Below are 22,457 nucleotides of genomic sequence, written 5' to 3' on the forward strand. Positions count from 1 at the left end.
TCTATAAGCATTGCGCATCTGGAATTGGGCGGTTTATCCCATTATTTCTGGTAGATACTCTCAAGCCTCATTAGACCAAGTGGAACGTGTCTATTAATTTTGATCTTCAGGTCTCTACACACATGATGTTCTATGGGTGTCATGGCGGTTCCAAACTTCTTTCATTTCACAATTACCTGAGGCCACTGTGTTTCTGGGAACACCCAAACCTATGGAAATGGTTTTGTACCCTTGCCTTGATCTACGATTCACCACAATTTGTTTCTCCGAGGGTTACACTGAGCTCCTTGGACTTCATGGCTAACATTTCATCCTGATTTGAAGTGTGAATTGTAGGATATTCAGAGGTAAAAGTGTGCCTTTCTAAATAATGCCCAATTGATTTAATTTTCCTAGGGTGAACTTCAATCAAGTTATGGAAACAGTCAGTCAGTCAGTCATTTTCCAACCCGCTATATCCAAACACAGCCAATCCCAGCCAGCACAGGGCAAAAGGCAGGAACAAACCCCGGACAGGGTGCCAGCCCACCGCAAGTTATAGAATCATCTCATAGAAAATAAAAGCAATCAAGTTGCACCAGGCCATGACTTGGAGTGCCACAGCAAAGGGTATGAAGAGTTACTGTACATGAAGGAGAGATTTCAGTTGTTGAATTTTTAATAAATTTGCAATCCTTTCTGCAAGCATGTTTTTGCATTGTCATTGTGGATTGCTGAAAGTAAATTGATGTGAAAAAAATGTAAAAATATATTAATGTAAAATTAAACCCAACAACAAGGTGTGTAGAAAGTGAAGGACTCTGAATACTTTCTGAATCCAATGTAAGTAAAAGGCTTATTGTGAGTGTGACCAGTTAGGGCCGTTGCAGCACCCCAAACCTCAGACACAATCTCACAGATGCAAGTCCCGCTTTAAATAAAAAGTTTATTTGCACAAATACCTTTCCAAAAGGTTCTTCTTTTTGTTTTTTCTTTCTTCTTTCATTTTTCCAAAAGAGCTTTGTCTTCTTCCTCTTCTTATGTTATGATTGGCACAATGGTGGCACTGCTGCCTTGCATTATTGAGGACAGGGTTGCCATTCGAGGTGGCCCCTGTGTGAAGTCTACAAGTCTTTCTTGTGTCCAAGTGCCTTTCCTCCATGTTCTCCAGATTCCTCCAAAGACATGCAGGTTACAGTATGTAAACCGGTGATATGTGTGTGCGTGTTCACCCTGCGATCAGCTGGTGTCTTGTCCAAGGACTGTTCTTGCCTTAAGCCAGATGCTTTCTGGGATACGTTTCAGCTTCCCTGCAATCCTGTGCATAAGATGGATAGAAAATAGATAGATAGTTAATATCATGTTTTTATTTAAATTCCAAGGCCTGTTGTTGGTTTCATCTACATCAATAATCTTTAATGTATACTGCAATGCACTATATTATGTGGGAAGCACTTGAACTTATATTGCTGAAAAAAGAACAAAACACAAAAAACTAAAACAGAACAAAGGGAAAAATGGTTAGCATTTGTTGTAGCAATTTCATTTTTTGACAAGATCAAAAAGATTCAGTTAGTGCTACAGACAAGCCATAATCACATATACAGCTAGACAGGTAATGCAGGGATTGGACATTCAGGTCACCGAGTGTTCAGGACAAAAATGATATCCAGCCTTCCTTAATTCAAAATGAGTGAGGCTTTGATAAAACCACAAAATGGCAGATGCAGGAATTCTCCCTTCTCTCAGTTCATTTCCTTTCTTTCTTCCCCATTCAGGATTTGCATACTGACGTCTCACCTCAAAGCTGCTTGAGACATAAAGAGTGGAGTCACTGAGATCGAGTCAGTTAAGCCTGTCTCTAAGACACAGTGGAGATGGATTTCTCACTTCTGTTTTTGGTGACCTTCTTTGTGTTGATTGAAGGTGGGGTCTAGAAATAAATAAATTACCATACCTGTTATGTGAATTCTACTAAGTAGTACTGTAAATGTATTTATGTGTAAAAAATAAACTAATTGTACTTTATTTAATCTCTTTTATTCTCTTCAATCCAGGGTCCTATGGAGATATCATCATGACTCAGTCTCCATCAAGTCTCTCTGTACGGCCAGGAGAAACCGTCAGCATAAACTGTAAAGCCAGCAGCACCATTACCAGTGGCAGATCTAAGATGCAGGACATTACTACTGTCAGCAGCATTACAGCCATCCTCTCACACAGTGACACAGAGCCGTACAAAAACTCTGTGCAGCTGCTATTCTTAATTTTGCTGATGATAAGACTGAAGTCACAGGTTTGGCACACAAAGGAGAAAGAAAAAGAATGAGAAACAGAGAACAGAAAGAGAGTCTTCTCATCACAACATATTACAGAAAAGGCAACACGTGAGACAATGACCCAATCCAGAAAACCTTTAGGGTAAAGAAATAGTATTCTGAAATATTTCTATATTGCTAGCTGTGTTAGTTGGCTTTGCCTGGAAAATTTCATAAGGCAATGGAACTTAGTTATATTGTCGTTGTTTATTTGGATATATTGAAAGTACTTTGTAACTAATTAAATACTTTTCTGTGCAGAGTGTTTGTATTTTATTGTTTTTTTTTTTATAAAAAGCTAATATTACTAGCATGAAGTGTGGCATAGTGGTCAAGGCTTCGGACTTCTAACCTTGTGGTTCAAATCCTGGTACTGACACTGTGTGACGATGAGCCGGTCACTGCACCTTTATGTCTTCTAATTTGGAAAAAGAAATTAAATCAACTGTATCTCAAATGTTATCAGTCGTCATTAATATAATAAAAACACCATTGAAATAAGTAATAATAATATTATCAGGTCACTGGAGCAGCGTACTCTTAATCATCCTATACACATTTGTTCATGCGTTAAACATTCCTGTATCAGATCAACTTCTGCTTTCTGTATTTAAACTTTAGGTAATAAAAAGATCCAAGGTTCTTTTTTTATTTGTCCACAACTATTTCTGATGATTTTTTATTCAAAAAATAAAAACAAAGTTCATTGTTTTGAAAAGAATTGACGTATCTCACAATGATACAGCTTTTTAAAAACTGAAAAGAATGCAATCATTATTGTAATAGAATCTACAGTATTTCAAAGATAATTATTCCTATATTTTTTGAATTTGTCACTGGTTGCATTGATTGCTAAGGCGTTTGCTTTGTCTGAACTAGAATATACAATGTGCAAAGGTTCAAACCTGAGTACCTGTCATGCTGTACTCAGTATATTAAAAAGTAATCAGAGTGGAAGAGTCTTGTTATATTACATCACCTTTGTGTTTTTATGGCAAATTAAAATAACATTAATGTCACAGTGTCATTAGAAAAACTTCCTCTGTTTAGAGTATTATTGATAGCCTAAATCAGCAAAAATCACAGACAAGTAAGAAAGTGGTGACGGAATGGAGTCTTTTGTAGAGTATCGGCACATACGCTGACACATATTTATAGGAAGTCACTGAGCACTGGAGAGATTCCGAAGGACTGGAAAATGGCAAATATCATCCCATTATATAAAAAGGGTGACAGGGCAGATCCAAACAACTATAGGCCAGTAAGCTTAACAAGCATCACAGGAAAATTCATGGAAGGAATTATTAAGGATAAGATTGAGCAACACCTGGCAAGGACAGAAATTACTCTGAACAGTCAGCATGGGTTCAGAAGAGGGAGGTTGTGTTTTACTAACATACTGAAATTCTATGAGAAAGCAACAAAAATATTTGATCAAAGTGGAGCTTATGATATTATTTATCTGGACTTTCAGAAAGCGTTCAATAAGGTTCCCAAGGTTGGGCATTAAATTTAAAAAAGTGGGAGTTCAGGGTGATGTTTTTAGATGGGTGCAGAATTGGCTCAGACACAGGAAGCAGAGGGTGATGGTGTGAGGAACCAAATGAGAATTTGCTGATGTTAAGAGTGGTCTTCCACAGAAGTCAGTGCTAGGGCCGCTACTATTTTTAATATATATAAATGATTTAGATAGGAATATAAATAACAAGTGGGTTAAGTTTGCAGATGATACCAAGATAGGTGGATTGGTAGATAATTTGGAATTTTTTAAATGATTACAGAAGGACTTGAGTAGCATACAGGCTTGGATAGATTTGTGGCAGATGAAAATGAATGTCAATAAATGTAAAGTGTGACACAAAGGAAGTAAAATGTTAGGTTTGAATACACAATGGGTGGTCAGAAAATCGAGAGTACACCTTATGAGAAGGATTTAGGAGTCATAGTTTACTCTACGCTATCAACTTCCCGACAATGTTCAGAAGACATTAAGATGGCTAACAGATTGTTAGGTTATATAGCACCTTGATGTGTTAAGTACAAGTCCAAGGAGGTTCTTCTCAACCTTTATAATGCACTGGTGAGGCCTCTTCTGGAGTCCTGTGTGAAGGTTTGGTTTCCAGGCTACAAAAAGGACATAGCAGTGCTAGAAAAGGTCCAGAGAAGAGCAGCTAGGCTGATTCAGGGTTACAGGGGTTGAATTATGAGGAAAGATTAAAAAAGCTGAGCCTTTACAGTTTTGAACAAAAGAAGATTTAGAGGTGACATGATTGAAGTGTTTAAAATTATGAACGGAATTAGTATAGTGGATCGAGAATATTATTTTAAAATAATTTTGTAAATTAATTAATTGTAATTAGTTTGTAAATTTCATCAACACACAAGAATTTCTCTGGCTTACTAGTTAGTTATTGGCTGAATTGTGGGTGAGTACCACACAACAACTTGGACATCCAAAAAGAACAATAAGTTCAGATGAACCTCAACAGTTGGTTAATTTCAAAACTTCAGCTCAGTAAGACATACTTGAGGCTATGCAGGGCACAAGAACATTTAAACTTCTTGGAAATCATCAGCATCAACTCAGAACGTGAATAGAAGCTGCTGTGTGATGACCTAATAGATGACTTAGGCTTCAGAAAATGTAGACGTGTGTTGTTGTGAGTGTGTGTGAGGAAACCCCAAAACATTCACTTTCAAGTTTTGATTATTCTGAGAAAAGTATTTGTATTTGATGTTAAAAGTTAGAGTTAAGTTTGTGATATAAGCTTTCTTTGTTAATTCTTTATTTATTTATGTTTTTGATGCTCAAATTAAATATTCATGTAATGGATTCAGGTAGTGGCAGGGTGGGTGGGACCCAAGAAGATTCTGGCTATGGCCCTGGTTTGGTTAGGGGCAGCACTGCCTATAACAGAACTGCTTGGAGTGAGAACAGCGGAGAAGTAAAGAAAACTAAATAAGCCAAAAAAAGGGCATCCCAGACACAGTAACGAAAACAGCTTTGCCCTAAAGTATTAAGACGGGATTACGATTGCTTCAATTATAAAGAAATAACTCAAATACTTATAGAAACGTACCAAGAAAATATAAAGATAAAAATAAAAATAAAATAAATAATAACTAATAAATAAATAATAAATTAAAAATGAATAAAAAATACATTAAAAAAATTGAAAAGAAGTCGTGTTTCATAGTCAAATGAACTTTAGCATGACAGTGTGCTGTGGACAAACCTGGAGGGAGGGTTACAGTGCATTAGAAGCTCAAGTGACTGACACGGATGAGCGAGAAGGCCATCATCAGATGATTTCTAGTACCACTTATATTAGATAAGGAGAAACAAATGTGAAAAATCACTGTATAACAAAAGATTGATTTGAACAGTAAACAGAGGTGAAGATGTGTTGATCAAACAGAAAGAGAAAGAGCAGAAGATGCTTGTTGAGCTGAACCTGAATGACAGAAAAGAGAAGATGCAGTAGAGCAGTGGTTGATTTTAGCAGATTTAACAGAGGGGCAGAAATCAAACTTCACCTTCTCCAAACTACATTTCAAATTAAATGACTAAACTGCAGCTCTTGCCATATCAGTATCAGCCTGTACATCATCTGATAATAAAGATGTAAGTCTGAGAGGAACTGACATACCTGATGTTGGATTCCTTGAGACATGGAGGCAGCAGTTAGTCACCCACGTTTAAACAATGAGCTACAACTCAAGGATGGGTTAACAGTGAACGTTCAAAATAACAAGCCTATAAGCAGACACTACATCTGTAACTGAAAGGGACATTAATCCAATCACCAAAGTTTACACCTTCCTTCCAAGACTAGCTGCACTCATCTCTAATGGACACTCTCTGAAATGGCTGCTTACACTCTCTGAAAAGCTGATGAGCTGCTCTCTCTTTTTGTGGACCTGAAACCTGAGATCCATTCTGTCAAGCCAATGACCATTGCTTCAAGAAGGGCACTTCAGCATCTAAGCTCATGTACCAGAAAGAGTGATTATTTTCCGTATGAAATTGCAGTGGACACAGAAAATAGCCAAACTGAGAAAAGTACGGCACACCAAGAACAAAGGAAGACATCACAAAGAGAAAGAATGAACTCTAACGCAAGAAGAATCCTCCACTTGAACCCAGAGCAACAACAGTAACAACTCCACACAACTTCAGACATCGTCCTTAAAGACTTCTTTCATAAAACAGTTGGTTTGTGCCAAGATAAAGTAGGACTCTAAAAAGCAGTAAAAATATCTGCTATGGAACATTAGAACGATCCAGACAAGAACACGCCATTGAGTTCAATAAAGCTCGCCAGTCCTATCAACTTGATTCTTCTAAAAAAACATCGTCTAATTTTGAAAGTCCTACTGTTGACCACACTACTGGGTAGATTATTACAAGTGTCTATGGTTCTCTGTGTGAAACAAATCTTATTTTTTCAGTGAAATTTAGCCTTAACAAGTTTCCAACTGTGATTCCAAGTTCATTTTAAAGTAACAATCTCAATCCACTGGACTAATTTCCTTGATACTTTTAAACACTTCAATCATCTCTTAATCTTTTAATTTAAACTGAAAAGACTCAGCTCTTTTAATATTTCTTTATAATTCATCCCCTGTAGCCCTGTAATCAGCCTCTTTGCTCTTCTCTGGACCTTTTCTAGCACTGCTATGTCCTTTTTGTAGCCTGGAGACCAAAACTGCACCCAGTACTCCAGATGAAGCCTCACCAGTGTGTTATACAGCTTTAAAACTTCTGTGTCTCTCTCTCTGTCTGTCTCGTCTGTCTTCTACCTACCCCCGCCTGGAGTCTGCACGCTGTGGGACATCCCATTATTTATTAAAATCAGACTTCGCCACGGACCTCTTATCACACCTCATCATTTACTTTAAAGAGACCCAGGCATAATAAACCTTGCAAATGGGGTCTTAGAACATTAAATAAAAAGAAAAGGAATTAGAAATGAATATACAAATAAATCAGTATAAATACAACAAATAAAATCACATGTAAAGATACCAAGCTATTGTGATAATGTATTTACATAAATACAGGCAATATAATTTGTTTTCACAGCTCCTATGACCTGAACAACACAGAGCAACATGTTTTTAAAAATGGGAGCAAATTATACTCAGAAAAAAGAATGAAGTTTACCATGAAGCAGTAATGATCATTATACATTTGAAAATAAATATATAAAAATGCAAGTAAAATGCACTCCATATATATAAAATACAAGTAATTTATAACACACTGGAAAGAGCTTGGATGTAAAACACAGCAAACTGATAATATGCCAAACACATTCACACATCACTGTGCATTTACTTTCTCAGAAACAGAGAGAAGACAAAGAAATATTTACATATTGTTCAATAAAAATAAGTAGTTCTATGTCACTTATCTAAACTGTGTCTTTTCTTTACCACATCATTGACTGTTTGAGAGTGTAACTGACATATAAAGTACATGAATAGTAAAGGTTGTCATGATAATAATCAAACCAGGTAAGAGTTTCTACCCATTGACTGTGAATTGGTTTGCACCCTTTCATTGGTGTTACTACAGCTGATCTCTGCTTGCATAAGGACATTTTGGAGAAAGTCTCCTCCTATCCTTACACTGGTTACCTATTAAAGAGATGATCCATTTTAATAACTACTTTTAATTTACAGATGTATTGCTGGTATCTTCAAGACTTAATTCCCATTTTTCATCTGTTAGTTCTTTATGCTCATGGTCCTCCTGGTTGTTCCACAGACACAATGGGTCACTGAGCCTATTGTTCTATTGGGCCTCGCCTGTGGAAAAAACTCCATCTTTGAAGTGAAAGTACCTGGAAATGAAGCAACATAGATACAGAGATTTTGATTCCCACATTAACCAGTTTTGTTTTTTTAATCACAATTTTTTTTTTTTTTTTGCATTTTATTAATTTTATTTAAATCAACATTCCATACAAGCAAGTCAAGTTTAACAATAACAAATCAACCGCCACGCATGAGAAAGAGTGTTAAGCCAGCATAGTAAAACTTTAAACTAGTAAAAATAAGAAAATAGATAATTTAACAAATGAATAAAAATAAAAACAAAAGGAATAAGAGAATTAAAATGCTTATTCTAAAATGTTATTGATTAGATCCTGCCAGGTCAAACTTAAGGAAACTAAATTCAATTCTACTCCCACCTCTGAGAAAGAATGAAAGGTTAACAGCCAGAGTAAAACTTTTTACAGTAGTAAAGAGGGGAAGGAGTCCTTCTCCCAATATAAATGCTTATTCTAAAATGTTATCAATTAGATCCTGCCAGGTTTAAAAAAACATTTTAAGCAGGTCCTCTAAGTGAGAATTAGATTTTTTCCTTTTTCAAATAGTATATAACGTCGGTTACCCAATGACTTAAAATAGGAGGGTTAGGATTTTTCCAGTTGAACAAGATAAGTCTATGTAAGTAAAGGTAATTACAGTTTGTCTGTCCTTCTCCACTTTAAGCCCTTATGGAAGTACAGCAAAAACAACTTACTAAAGGATTAGGAGGGATTGTTACACCAAGGCTGTCTGAAAGGCATTTAAAAATTTTGGTCCAGAATGATATTAATTTGGTGCAGGCCCAAAACATGTGACCCAGTGAGGCTGGAACTTGATTGCAATTTTCACAGGTTGGATTTGGCCCAAATAACAATAGAGTCGTACTTATAAGATTTAATCATAGACAAGAAATTGTTATGTACAAAGAAATAATCAATTCTTTAGTGATGCACTGGTGAGTAGAAGGAATATGCTCTTGAGTTTGGATTTTGAAATCTCCAGGGGTCTGATAAGATGTGGACAGTTACAAACTGTGTAATTGATTTTGCAGTGTTAGATGTCCTCGCCCCTGCGGCAGCACACCTTTCTAGGTCTGGATTTAAAAAACAATTTAAGTCCCCAGCCATTATAATTTTATGAGTGTTCACATTAGGAATGGATGCAAATACATTTTGGATGAAGTCCCTATCATCCACATTGGGCGCATAAATGTTTATCAAAATTTATTATTAATGATAATCACATATCTCCCTTCAGAATCAGATACTACATCTAATATTACAAATGAGACTTGTTCTATGTATAACAATTCCCACACCTCTAGTTTTCTTTGTAAAGCTGGAATGGAACATTTGGACAGTCCAGTCTATGTGCAGCCAAATCTGATCCTTGCTTAATAAGTGAGTCTCTTGTAAAAATACTATTTTGCCATTAAAATCTGTTAGTGAGAGAAAACTTTCTTTCTCTTTATTTAATGATTCAGGCCTTTAACATTCCATCTCACAAAGTTAACTGTTTGGTCATGGAGACATTGCTTCTGAACTTTTGTTGTCATTTTGTAGTCTTAACTTAAGATAAGACAACTTTGATCTATCCTTTAAATGATAGATTAGAGATAGTGTGCTCTCTCCCCACTAACCCCCTATCCTCCCTCCCCATGTGAGGCTGGACCCAACTTCACAAAGTCCCAGTCCTCTGACATACCTAGAGACAAAGCATGTCCAAAACAAAACAAGCCACCCAGCTTTTATATGAACAGTTGTACACACACTTTGAGCCTCTTTTTGTGCATACATCTAACCCTTAGACTGGAGTCAACACAGCCCTCCTGTAATGTGGCACATATACTTAATAAGAAAATTATTTTCTCATTTCGTTTTCCTTAAAATAAATTGCTTCCTAAGCTTCTCTTTTAATTTCAAAACATTCCAATATACATTAATAAATAATTTTTAAGCAATTAGATTCTACCATAACCCTTTGGAATTTAAAACATCCACGTATCCAAAGAGCAACCCTTCAAAAACCTAAGGCAGATGGTGGCATGGATCTACCTAACTTTCAGTTTTATTACTGGGCAGAAAACATACAAGCTATAAAAACCTGGACATTGACACAAATAGATGAACATACAAAGGCTTGGTCAGCAATAGAAATAAAATCTTGCAGTACTTCTATCACCACTGTACTAAAAACACAATTGTACTTCACTAACTCAGAATGTGGAACCAATGTAGGAAGCATTTTAAGATGGAGAATCTTTTATCTGTGGCACCTCTGCATGAGAATCACATTTTTCAACCCTCACAAACATATGCAGTTTTTAATATCTGGCAAACATTTGGTATGAAATCACTTAGAGATCTGTACATAGACAACATCTTTGCATCCTATGAACAATTACATTCTAAATTTACCTTTCCAGCAATACATTTCTTTCACTATCTTCAAATCAGAAACTTTTTTAAACAGAACCTTTCCAATTTTCCTCATCTCCCACCTTACTCTATGCTGGAAAAAATATTGCTCAGTTTCGAGATATCAGACAACATTTCTGCCATACTATATATAAAACCATTTTACAGTTCCTCTCTTTCAAAGATCCATGAGGACAATGGGAAAAGGATCTCTCACTCAACATTTCAGAAAAGGAGTGGAAGGTAGCAATGCAGAGAATTCACTCGAGCTCCATATGTGAAAAGTGTACAAATATTCAACTCAAAATTATACTGTATATCGAGCACATCTGCCTCACTTAAAATTATCCAAAATATTTCCAGGGCAAGATCCAACCTGCGAACGCTACAATCAAGTTCCAGCCTCACTGGGTCACATGCTTTGGGCCTGCACCAAATTTACATCATTCTGGACCAAAATGTTTAAATGCCTTTCAGACAGCCTTGGTGTCACAATCCCTCCTAATCCACTATCAGTTGTGTCTGGCGGACTCCCAGATGGGCTTAAAGTGTAGAAGTAAAAACAAACTGTGAATGCCTTTACTACACTATTGGCACGTAGACTTATTTTGCTAAACTGAAAGAATCCTAACTCTCTTCTTTTAACTCAGTGGGTAACTGATGTTTTATATTGTTTGAAATAGGAAAAAATCAAATCGAACTTAAAGGATCTGTACAGAACTTTTTCAAAACCTGGCAGGATCCAATCAATAACATTTTAGATTAAGCTCTTAAAGCACTGAGGAAGAAGATTCTCTTCCCACTTCTTCTTCTTCTTCTTCATTTATCTTTATCTGCTTATTAATATCATCAATTTACTTATTTTTACTAGCTTTAAGTTTTACTCTGTTGGCCATGATCTCTTTCTCAGGGGTGGGGGTTGATTTGTTTTCAGTCCTATTTTTGTAAAAATGGATCTATTATATGAAATTATTACAATAAAATCAATAAAATTTAAATAAATAAATAAATTCCTTTAGAATGTCCTATTTCCAAATCTCTGGAAAAGGCAACAATAATTACTGTGATGGAAAAAGTCTTCAGGAAAAGAGAAATATATCTAGTATGTGTATGTGTTTTAAAAATCCCTTTTTTTATGTGTTTTCTTGCCATTAAAACACTCAGTTACTTTAAAATAAAATTTGAAATGTATTATTCTCACATTAACACTATAATTTGATATATGCCAACCTGACCACTAGGTGGCATCAAATAATACAGAATGGCTGCAGTGTTTATCGTCAAAAACAGATGTCCATAGTCACTACACTCCTTGGGGTTACCTTGCACTTTTCTCAGAAACCCTACTCTGGACATTATTTGCCTTGGGCCACTAGGAGGCAGCACAGGAAACCCTTTAAGTACAAACTGGGACTAGATGGCAGGCAAGTAGAAGGAATAATCAAAATGAAAATTATTTGGCACATCCCAGAATCTGTAATATTAGAGGAATGGAGACTAGAAGTAGGAAACTGAATGAAAGGAAAGTGAAAAGTGCAATGACGTTGAAAACATTGGCAGACTGTAAGGAAGGGAAAGTAGATCAGTAGCTGGAACACACATGTTTAAAAAAGTAAAATTCTATAGGTTGCTAGGTGAAAATTAATTAATGATGGAGATGTGTACTCTCTCATATTGTGTCCTGCCATTTGCAGCAGAGTAAGCAGCAAATATGATTAAGACAAAAATCCCAATCCACTTATTTTCTAATCTGCTTATCATGCTCAAGGATTCAACCTGAAAAAAAATCAATATGTCAATTATTTCAGAATTGGTTCAGGATAGAACAGCAGCTGCTCCAATGTACTCCATTATATTGTCACTATATATTTTGAATCAGCACTATGGGCAAAGCAGAAGCCAATTCTGGATGGAAGGTAGTGCCAGTCCCAGTAGCAATGAATGCAAAGTGCCATCTAATATAGAACTGGTTTAGAACAAGATAAGAGAAAGTGAAGTGGCAGTAAACACAAAAGTGCAAAAGTTTGTGAAAAATCACATCCTCCAAATCATAAAACATGGCATGGCAGGGTTATGCAGTCACCATCTTATTCTGTTTAATGGATGCATCTTTCTTGGGTCAAATCTTTGGCTGTGAGGATTGTTTTCTGCTAAGTACAACAACTTTTATCCCATATCCTCAAAGACGTGCATGTTATTTGAACGGTGACACTAAATAGGTCCCAGGAGAGATTGCGGTTGAGTGGTCCCACCTGTCTTGTTCACTGTTGCCTCCTGCTTTGCTTCTGTGGTGGAATTCACCTATAAACATATTATTGTGTTGAAGGTTTAATTTTCAGTGGATTAATTTCAATTTTTTGACCATCAATTCAAAATCAACAACTATCATGACAAAGTGAAAGAACATTTTCAAAAAGATTTGAAGATTTATTAAAACTCAAATAACTGAAACCTCTTATTCATATGAATATTCCTACCTTTAATTCCTTACCTTATAGAAGCTCCTTTGGAAGCAGTTCAAGCTTCTAATGTTCTTGAGGTAAGACTGTATTAGCTTTGCACACCTGCAATTGAGCAGTTTATCCCATTCTTCCAAGCAGATCCTCTCAAGCTCCATTATATTGGATGGGTAAATCATTCGTAAGCTGCCACCTTTGGGTCCCTCCACAGATTTTCCATGGAGTTTAAGTCTGGGCTTTGGTTGGGACACTCAATGACAGACAAAAACTTGTCCCAAAGCTAATTCAGTATTGTCTTGACTGTATGCTTTGGATCATTGTGCTGAAACAATTGCTCCAGTCTGAGGCTCAGTGCACTCTGGTGCAGGTTTTCCTCAAGAACTTGTCTGTATTTAAACCCAGGTAACACAAAGGAATTCCCCCAGAATACTTCCAGTGAAACCTGTGAGAACATTGCTGTATTTTTCAATCAAAAAATTAATGATATTAGAGATAACATAGTATATCTCCCCAACACTGCAGAACCTCCAAAGCCCCGGTACTCCATTATAAACAAATTAAATGCTTTCACCAGGATAGATTTACCTGAATTACATAATATAATCTCTCAACTGAAACCCTCCACCTGCGTCCTTGACCCAATACCAACAAGGTTTTTCAAAGAAATATCAGACATGCTAATTGACAATATTCTGGACATAGTTAATTCGTCATTAGATACGGGGGTCTTCCCAGACTGTCTTAAGACTGCTGTAGTTAAACCCCTGCTCAAGAAAAATAATCTTGACTCCTCTGCCTTTGAAAATTTTAGACCCATCTCTAACCTGCCCTTCTTAAGTAAAATTCTAGAGAAGGCAGTCATTATGCAGTTAAATGACCACCTCAATAAACATGCTATTCTTGATAAATTTCAGTCAGGTTTTAGAACAAATCACAGCACAGAAACTGCACTCGTTAAAGTAGTAAATGACTTGCGGGTAAATGCAGACAGAGGCCATTTATCTGTTCTCATCCTCTTAGATCTGAGTGCTGCATTTGACACCATTGATCACAATATTCTTAGAAATCGCCTTAGTCAATGGGTGGGCCTCTCTGGCAGTGTCTTAAATTGGTTTGAATCCTACCTGGCAGGTAGAAAATTCTTTGTTAGTTGTGGTAATCACATCTCAAAGACACATGATATCTTATATGGTGTTCCACAAGGCTCTATCCTGGGTCCGCTGCTCTTCTCAATCTACATGCTTCCGTTAGGTCAGATTATCTCAGGTTACAACGTGAGCTACCACAGCTATGCTGATGACACACAGCTGTACTTATCTATAGCACCTGATGACACCGACTCTCTCGATTCACTAACACAATGTCTTACTGGTATTTCTGAATGGATGAATAGTAATTTTCTCAAACTAAATAAAGAGAAACTGAAATTTTAGTAATTGGCAATAATGGATATAATGAGGTTATTAGAAATAAACTTGATGCATTAGGATTAAAAGTTAAGATGGAAGTAAAAACTGAGGGGTAACTGTTGACTGTAATCTGAGTTTTAAATCGCATATTCATCAGATCACTAGGACAGCATTTTTCACTTAAGAAACATAGCAAAAGTTAGACCTCTTATATCATTGAAAGATGCTGAGAAATTAATTCACGCTTTTGTTTTCAGTCGACTAGATTACTGTAACGCACTCCTCTCAGGACTACCCAAAAAAGACATAAATCGTTTGCAACGAGTGCAGAATGCAGCTGCTAGAATCCTAACTGGGAAAAGAAAATCTGAACACATTTCTCCAGTTTTGATGTCACTACACTGGTTACCTGTGTCATTCAGGATTGACTTTAAAATACTGCTTATGGTTTATAAAGCCTTAAATAATCTCGCCCTATCTTATATATCGGAATGCCTTAGATCTTCAAATGAGTGTCTGATTAGAATTCCAAAAGCTAAACTTAAAAGAAGTGGTGAGGCGGCCTTCTGCTGTTATGCACCTAAAATCTGGAATAGCCTGCCAATAGGAATTCGCCAGGCTGATACAGTGGAGCACTTTAAAAACTGCTGAAAACACATTACTTTAACATGGCCTTCTCATAACTTCACTTTATCTTAATACTGATACTCTGTATGTTCAATTCTTCATAATAATTATTCACAGTGGCTCCAAAATCCAAACTGACCCCAACACTCTCTTCTGTTTCTTTTTCCGGTTTCTTTGTGGTGGCGGCCTGCGTCACCACCACCTACTCAAAGCATCATGATGCACCAACATTGATGGACTGAAAGCCAGAAGTCTATGTGACCATCATCATCAGGTCCTTCCATGAAAACCCTAAATACAAAGAGGACTGTTTGACTTATGTTAGGTAGATTGCCAAGAGGGGACTTGGCGGTCTTGTGGTCTGGAATCCCTGCAGATTTTATTTTTTTTCTCCAGCCTCTGGAGTTTTTTTTTGTCCACCCTGGCCATCGGACCTTACTTATTCTATGTTAATTAATGTTGACTTATTTTTATTTTTATTGAGTCTTCTATTTTTCTATTCTTCATTTTGTAAAGCACTTTGAGCTACATTTTTTTTGTATGAAAATGTGCTATATAAATAAATGTTGTTGTTGTTGTTGTTGTATTTGGCTGCATTCATCTTTCAGTCAATTCTAAACAGTCTCCCTGTGCAGCTGCTGAAAAGCACCACATAGAATGCTGCTGCCACGACCATCATTCATCATAGAGATGTTATTAGACAACAGATGAGCATTGACAGGTCTTTGCCAGACGTAGTGCTTGGAGTTCTGCACAAACAGTTTCATTTTTGTCTCATCAGACCAGCAATTTTTTTTCCTTATGCTCTTAGAAGAGAAATTGGCTGTCAGATGCGTTTTACTCAAGAGTGGCTTCTGTCCCACCTCTCTGCTATAAATGCTTGATTGATGGACTCCTGCTGAGATGGTCATCCTTCTGACAGTATCTCCCATCTCAGCAGAGGACTTCTGAAGCACTGTTAGAGTCCTCATTGGGCTTTTGGTCACCTCCTTAACCAAGGCTCTTCCCTTCTTTGCTACCTCTGTATGGTCTCAGTTCATTGTCGTGCACACCCTCACTTCATTTCCTTTGTTTCTTCCCCATTCAGGATTTGCATACTGACGTCTCTCCTCAAAGCTGCTTGAGACATAAAGAGTGAAGTCACTGAGATCGAGTCAGTTAAGCCTGTCTCTAAGACACAGTGGATATGGATTTCTCACTTCTGTTTTTAGTTACCTTCTTTGTGTTGTTTGAAGGTGAAATCAAGAAATAAAATTATTACACCTGTTACGTGATTTCTACTGAGTAAAACTGTAATTGTATTTATTTCTAAAAATAAATTAATTGTACTTTATTTAATCTCTTGTATTCTCTTTTATCCAGGGTCCTATGGAGATATCATCATGACTCAGTCTCCCTCAAGTCTGTCTGCACGGCCAGGAGAAACCGTCAGCATGAACTGTAAAGCCAGCAGCTCCATTACCAGTAGCAGCAGCTATAAACTTCTTTCCTGGTATCAGCAGAGAACAGGAGAAGCTCCAAAACTTCTGATCTACTGGTCAAACACTCTGCAGACTGGGATCTCAAGTCGCTTCAGTGGCAGTGGCTCAGGACTTGATTACACACTGACCATCAGTAACGTGCAGCCTGAAGATGGAGGACATTACTACTGTATGCAGAGCTATGACTGGCCTCTCACACAGTGACACAGAGCCGTACAAAAACTCCCTTGACTTGTGTGTGCAGCTGCTGTTCTTAATTTTGCTGGCTGTAAGAGTGAAGTCACGGGGTTGGCAGACAAAGGCGAAAGAAAGAGAAAAACAGAACAGAAAGAGAGTCTTCTGATCACAACATATTACAGAAAGGGCAGCATGTGAGAAAATGACCCAATCCAGAAAACCATTGGAGTAAAAAACAACTAAATACATTTAAAAAAATATCTATCTATCTATCTATCTATCTATCTATCTATCTATCTATCTATCTATCTATCTATCTATCTATCTATCTATCTATTTGTATGCAGTATTATCTGATTTAGAGACAGAAAATACTGAATTATCATAAGATGCCCTAATTTGGGGTGTTCATAAGAAGTGTAATAATTTACTTCATTAGACAGAAGTGCAAAAGAAATCAAGAATTGCTACATCAGAAATTTGAGAAATGTACGTTGGGCAGTTCAATTTAAATGTTTAAAATCCTGATATTCTCAATTGTTATAGAAATTTCTCATTTTTTTATCCTCTAGTAGAGGTCCACAGAGAGCTACATCTCTAGTAAAGGATCAAAAATAACATAAAATTCATGACCATTAACCTTGTAATAGTCTAAAACGCGACTCTTATGTTTGAAATGTGCTTTTTGTAATCTTCTGTGAGTGGCCTTAGAGGGCTAGGACAACCAGTAAAGAATCAAATATTAAAAATATTATAACATTAGTGATCAGTAACCTTGAAATAGCATAAAACAACACTCCAACTACTAATATCACATATCCCTATTTTTTTCAAAGTTTTCTGAAAAGGAGTAACTTTGACCCCTCGTGTTCCATTAGGGAGTCAACCCCTGGGGTCGGTTGATGTGGCCTGCACAACTTCAAGTCCTTCTGATCATTTTTGCTTAAGGCACCTTATGGTTTACTCTTTAACATAAGGGTGTAAATTCTTGCATAAAATGTGGTCCAAAAATGGCCTTTTAAATTGGGTTTAACAGGTCTTGGGGTGGGACTCCAAAAAGTTTGACATCTTGCATAACTAGACATGAAATGGTATTATCATATGTGGTAGTTTTCTCGTACTGGTAAGTCGGGGGCACCGGACAAAAAAATTAAGTTATTTCAAAGTATTTATAACTAATTCTTATGAACAAGACAGTTAGATAGATAGATAGATAGATAGATAGATAGATAGATAGATAGATAGATAGATAGATAGATAGATAGATAGATAGATAGATAGATAGATAGATAGATAGATAGATAGATAGAAGCAAATTAAGTTTTATTTCCAGCAAAGTTTGTGCTATTAACAAGAAGAAAGAGATTTTGTCCTTTCTGGAAGTAATTTATGTGCATTAATTCGGCATGTGTCTGTCTATCATTTAGTATTTAATTGAACTGCTGTAGTGATAAAAAGGACTTATTTTATGCCATGTTTGAATATTTTGTTGAGCCACGTGTTGTAATTATTCTACTGGTATGATCTCTATGATCACAGTCATAAACATGTATAAGAGACAGGAAAGAAACTTGAAGCTCCACTGCATATGGAAGGTACATACCAGTAAACACATCTACAGGAATCAAGAAACAGGAACAGGCAGGTGCTACGTAATGGCCAGCATGGTGGAGAGCAAGTGGCTTTCTGGGTAGTTAATTTTCCCGTGGATAAAACCTGGTAGTGTGCGCAACTGTGAATTTTAGTTTGTGTTCACGTAGAAAAAGTGCAGTATGTCATCATTTAAAAAATGCACTGTGCTCATCCGAGGTAATGTGGATGACAGACATGTATTGAACTTATTTAAGTGGTGTGCAGGTGATTGAGCCCAAGTGTGAACGAGGCTTTAGGGTGCCAGCCCACCGCAGGACACCCACTAGGGACAATTTCAGATCGCCAATGCATCTAACCTTCCTATTTTTTGGAATGTGGGAGGAAACCCACACAGACATAGGGAGAACATGCAAACTCCACACAGGGAGGACCTGGGATGTGAACCCAGGTCAGCTTATTGCAAGGCAGCAGCACTACCACTGAGCCACCATGCCACCCTAACCTAATCTAATCTAATCTAATTCTGGTGCCCTGAAATCAGGGGACCATTGTAGGAAAAGTGTTCTAATTTCTACATGGTGTGACCAAAATATATGCAGATATCTTTAAATTAAAGTCTGCCATGTTCATGTAATCACATCGGAATTGTTTGATTTATATAACAACAATATTTATTTATATAGCACATTTTCATGCATATGATGTAGCTCAAAGTGCTTTACAGGATGAAGAAAGTGAAAAAAGAGACAAAATATACAAATAAAATTGGGAAATATTAATTAACATAGAATAAAGTAAGGTCCGATGGCCTGGGAAGACAGAAAAAACAAAAAACTCCAGATGGCTGGAGAAAAATACAAAATCTGCAAGGGCCGAGGCCATGAGACCTCCTAGCCCCCAATGGGCATTCTACCTAAATGAGCTCAATCAGTCCTCATGGTTTTCAGGTTCCACATGAAAGAACATGATGATGATGGTCATGTGGATCTCTGGCCTTCAATCCATCAATGGCCAGGGCGCCAGCCCACCACAGGGCACGCACACACACACACCTACACACTAAGCACACACTAGGGAAAATTTAGGATCGCCAATGCACCTGACCTGCACGTCTTTGGATTGTGGGAGGAAACCCATGCAGACACGGGGAGAACATGCAAACTTCACACAGGGAGGAGCCAGGAAGTGAACCCGGATCTCCTAACTGCGAGGCAGCAGCGCTACCCACTGTGACATGAAATGTGAATTGTAGGAAATTCAGAGGTAAAAGTGTGCCTTTCTAAACAATGTCCAATTGATTTATTTTTTCCTATAGTGAACTTTATTCAAATTATAGAAACAGTCAGTCAGTCATTTTCCAACCCGCTATATCCTAACACAGCCAATCCCAGCCAGCAAAGGGCGCAAGGCAGGAACAAACCCCGGGCAGGGTGCCAGCCCACCACAGGGTATAGAAACATCTCATAGAAAATAAAAGCAAACAAGTTGCATCAGGCCATGACTTGGAGTGCCACAGCAAAGGGTAATGAAGACTTACTGTACATAAAGGAGAGATTTCAGTTGTTGATTTTTAAAGAAATTTGCAATCCTTCCTGCAAGCGTGTTTTTGCATTATCATTGTTGATTGCTGAATGTACATTGATGTGAAAAAAATGCAAAAATGTATTAATGTAAAATTAAACTTATAACACAACAAAGTGTGTAGAAAGTGAAGGGATCCGAATACTTTCTGAATCCAATGTAAGCAAGTAAAAGGCTTAAGGGGGCATTGCAGCACTCCAAAGCTCAGAAACAATCTCAAAGGTGGAAGTCCCAGTTTAAATAAAAGGTTTACTTGCACAAATATCTTTAAGAAACATTTTAACGATGACACAAACACAACACGGTTCTTCTTTCTTTTTTTTTTTTCTTCTTTCAGTCCTCCAGTAGAGTTTTGTCCTCTTCCTCCTTCTTATGTTATGAATGGCACAATGGTGGCACTGCTGCCTTGCATTACCTGTATTGAGGACAGGGTTCCCATTCGAGGTGGCCCCTGTGTGAAGTCTGCAAGTCGTTTTTGTGTCCATGTGGCTTTCCTCCATGTTCTCCAGATTCCTCCAAAGGACATGCAGGTTACAGTATGTAAACCAGTGATGCTAAACTGACAACTGATCTGTGTGTGTGTGTGTGTGTGTGTGTGTTCAACCTGCAATCATCTGGTGCCTTGTCCAACAACTGTTGTTGCTTTAAGCCAGATGCTTTCTGGGATATGTTTCAGCTTCCCTGAAATCCTGTAGTGGATAAGATGGTTAGAAAAAAGATAGATGGAAAATATCATGTTTTTATTCATATCCCAAGGCCTGTTGTTGGGTTCATCTACATCAGGAATAATTACTTTATACAGTAATGTGAATTCTACTAAGTAGTACTGTAATTGTATTTATATCTAAAAGATAAACTAATTGTACTTTATTTAATCTCTTTTATTCTCTTCTATCCAGGGTCCTGTGGAGATATCATCATGACTCAGTCTCCCTCAAGTCTCTCTGCACGGCCAGGAGAAACCATCAGCTTAAATTGTAAAACCAGCAGTACAATTTTGTATAACAGTAAAAACTACCTGGCCTGGTATCAACAGAAATCAGGAGATGCTCCAATACTGCTGATTTATTATGCTAGCACTCTGCAGTCTGGGATCTCAAGTCGCTTCAGTGGCAGTGGCTCTGGACTTGATTATACGCTGACCATCAGTAACGTGCAGCCTGAAGATGCAGGACATTACTACTGTATGCAGAGGCACAGCACTCCTCTCACACAGTGATACAGAGCCACACAAAAACTTCCTTGACTTGTCTGTGCAGCTGCTGTTCTTAATGTTGCTGGTGCTGAGAATGAATTCACGGGGTTCGCAGACAAAGGAGAAAGAAACAAAATAAGAAACAGAGAACAGAAAGGGAGTGTTCTGATCACAACATATTACAGAAAATGCAGATTGTGAGAAAATGACCCAATCCAGAGAACCTTTAGGGTAAAGAAATAATATTCTGAAATACTTCTATATTGCTAGCTGTGTTAGTTAGCTTTGCCTGGAAAATTTCATAAGGCAATGGAACTTAGTTATATTGTCGTTGTTTATTTGAAAGTATTGCAAGTACTTTGTAAATACTTTAAAATGTGTACAGTACTTATAGTTTGTTTTTTGTTTTAATAAAAAAACTAATATTACTAGCAAGAAGTGTGGCATAGTGGTCAAGGCTTCGGACTTCTAATCTTGTGGTTCAAATCCTGGTACTGACACTGTGTGACGATGAGCCGGTCACTGCACCTTTATGTCTTCTAATTTGGAAAAAGAAATTAAATCAACTCAAATGTTATCAGTTATCTTTAATAAAAACACCATAGAAATAATTAATAATTATATTATCTGTTCACTGGAGCAGCGTACTCTTAAACATTCATCCATCCATTATCCAACCTGCTATATCCTAACTACAGGGTCACGAGGGTCTGCTGAAGCCATTCCCAGCCAACACAGGGCACAAGGCAGGAAACAAACCCCGAGTGAGGCACCAGCCCACCGCAGGGTGCACATACACACCAAGTACACACCAGGGACAATTTAGAATCGCCATTGCACCTAACCTGCATATCTTTGGACTGTGGGAGGAATCCAGAGCACCTGGAGGAAACCCACACAGACACGGGGAGAACATGCAAACTCCACGCAGGGAGGACCCGGGAAGCAATCCTGGGTCTCCTAACTGCGAGGCAGCAGCGCTACTCACTGTGCTGCCCACTCTTAGTCATCCTATACATATTTGTTCATGCGTTAAACATTCCTGTATTAGATCAAGTTTTACTTTCTGTATTTAAACTTTAGGTAATAAAAAGATGCAAGCTTATTTTTTTTAATTGTGCACAACTATTTCTGCTGATTTTTTTTTTTCAAATTCACAAAAGTTCATTCTTTTGAAAAGAATTGACGTATCTCACAATGATACAGCTTTTTAAAAATTTTAAAAGAATGCAATCGTTGTTGTAATAGAATCTATTTCAAAGATAATTTTTTCCTATATTTTTTTAATTTGTCACTGGTTGTATTGATTGCCAAGGCGTTTTGCTTTGTCTGAACTAGAATATGCAATGTGCAAAGGTTCCAACCTGAACACCTGTCATGCTGTACTCTGTATATTAAAAG

General features: G+C 37.3%; 2 gene segments (V, D, J or C); both read left to right on the plus strand.

The window, feature by feature from the left end:
• The first annotated feature begins 1,785 nt into the window (after positions 1-1,785).
• Positions 1,786-21,080, plus strand: LOC120528836. The segment is given in 2 exon segments: positions 1,786-1,905; positions 20,761-21,080. Coding segments are annotated over 2 exon segments (369 nt in total).
• On the plus strand, positions 16,098-16,721 carry LOC120527998. The segment is given in 2 exon segments: positions 16,098-16,264; positions 16,392-16,721. Coding segments are annotated over 2 exon segments (372 nt in total).
• Positions 21,081-22,457: the final 1,377 nt, after the last annotated feature.

Source organism: Polypterus senegalus, chromosome 4, assembly GCF_016835505.1.
Source record: "Polypterus senegalus isolate Bchr_013 chromosome 4, ASM1683550v1, whole genome shotgun sequence".
NCBI classification, from domain to species: domain Eukaryota; kingdom Metazoa; phylum Chordata; class Cladistia; order Polypteriformes; family Polypteridae; genus Polypterus; species Polypterus senegalus.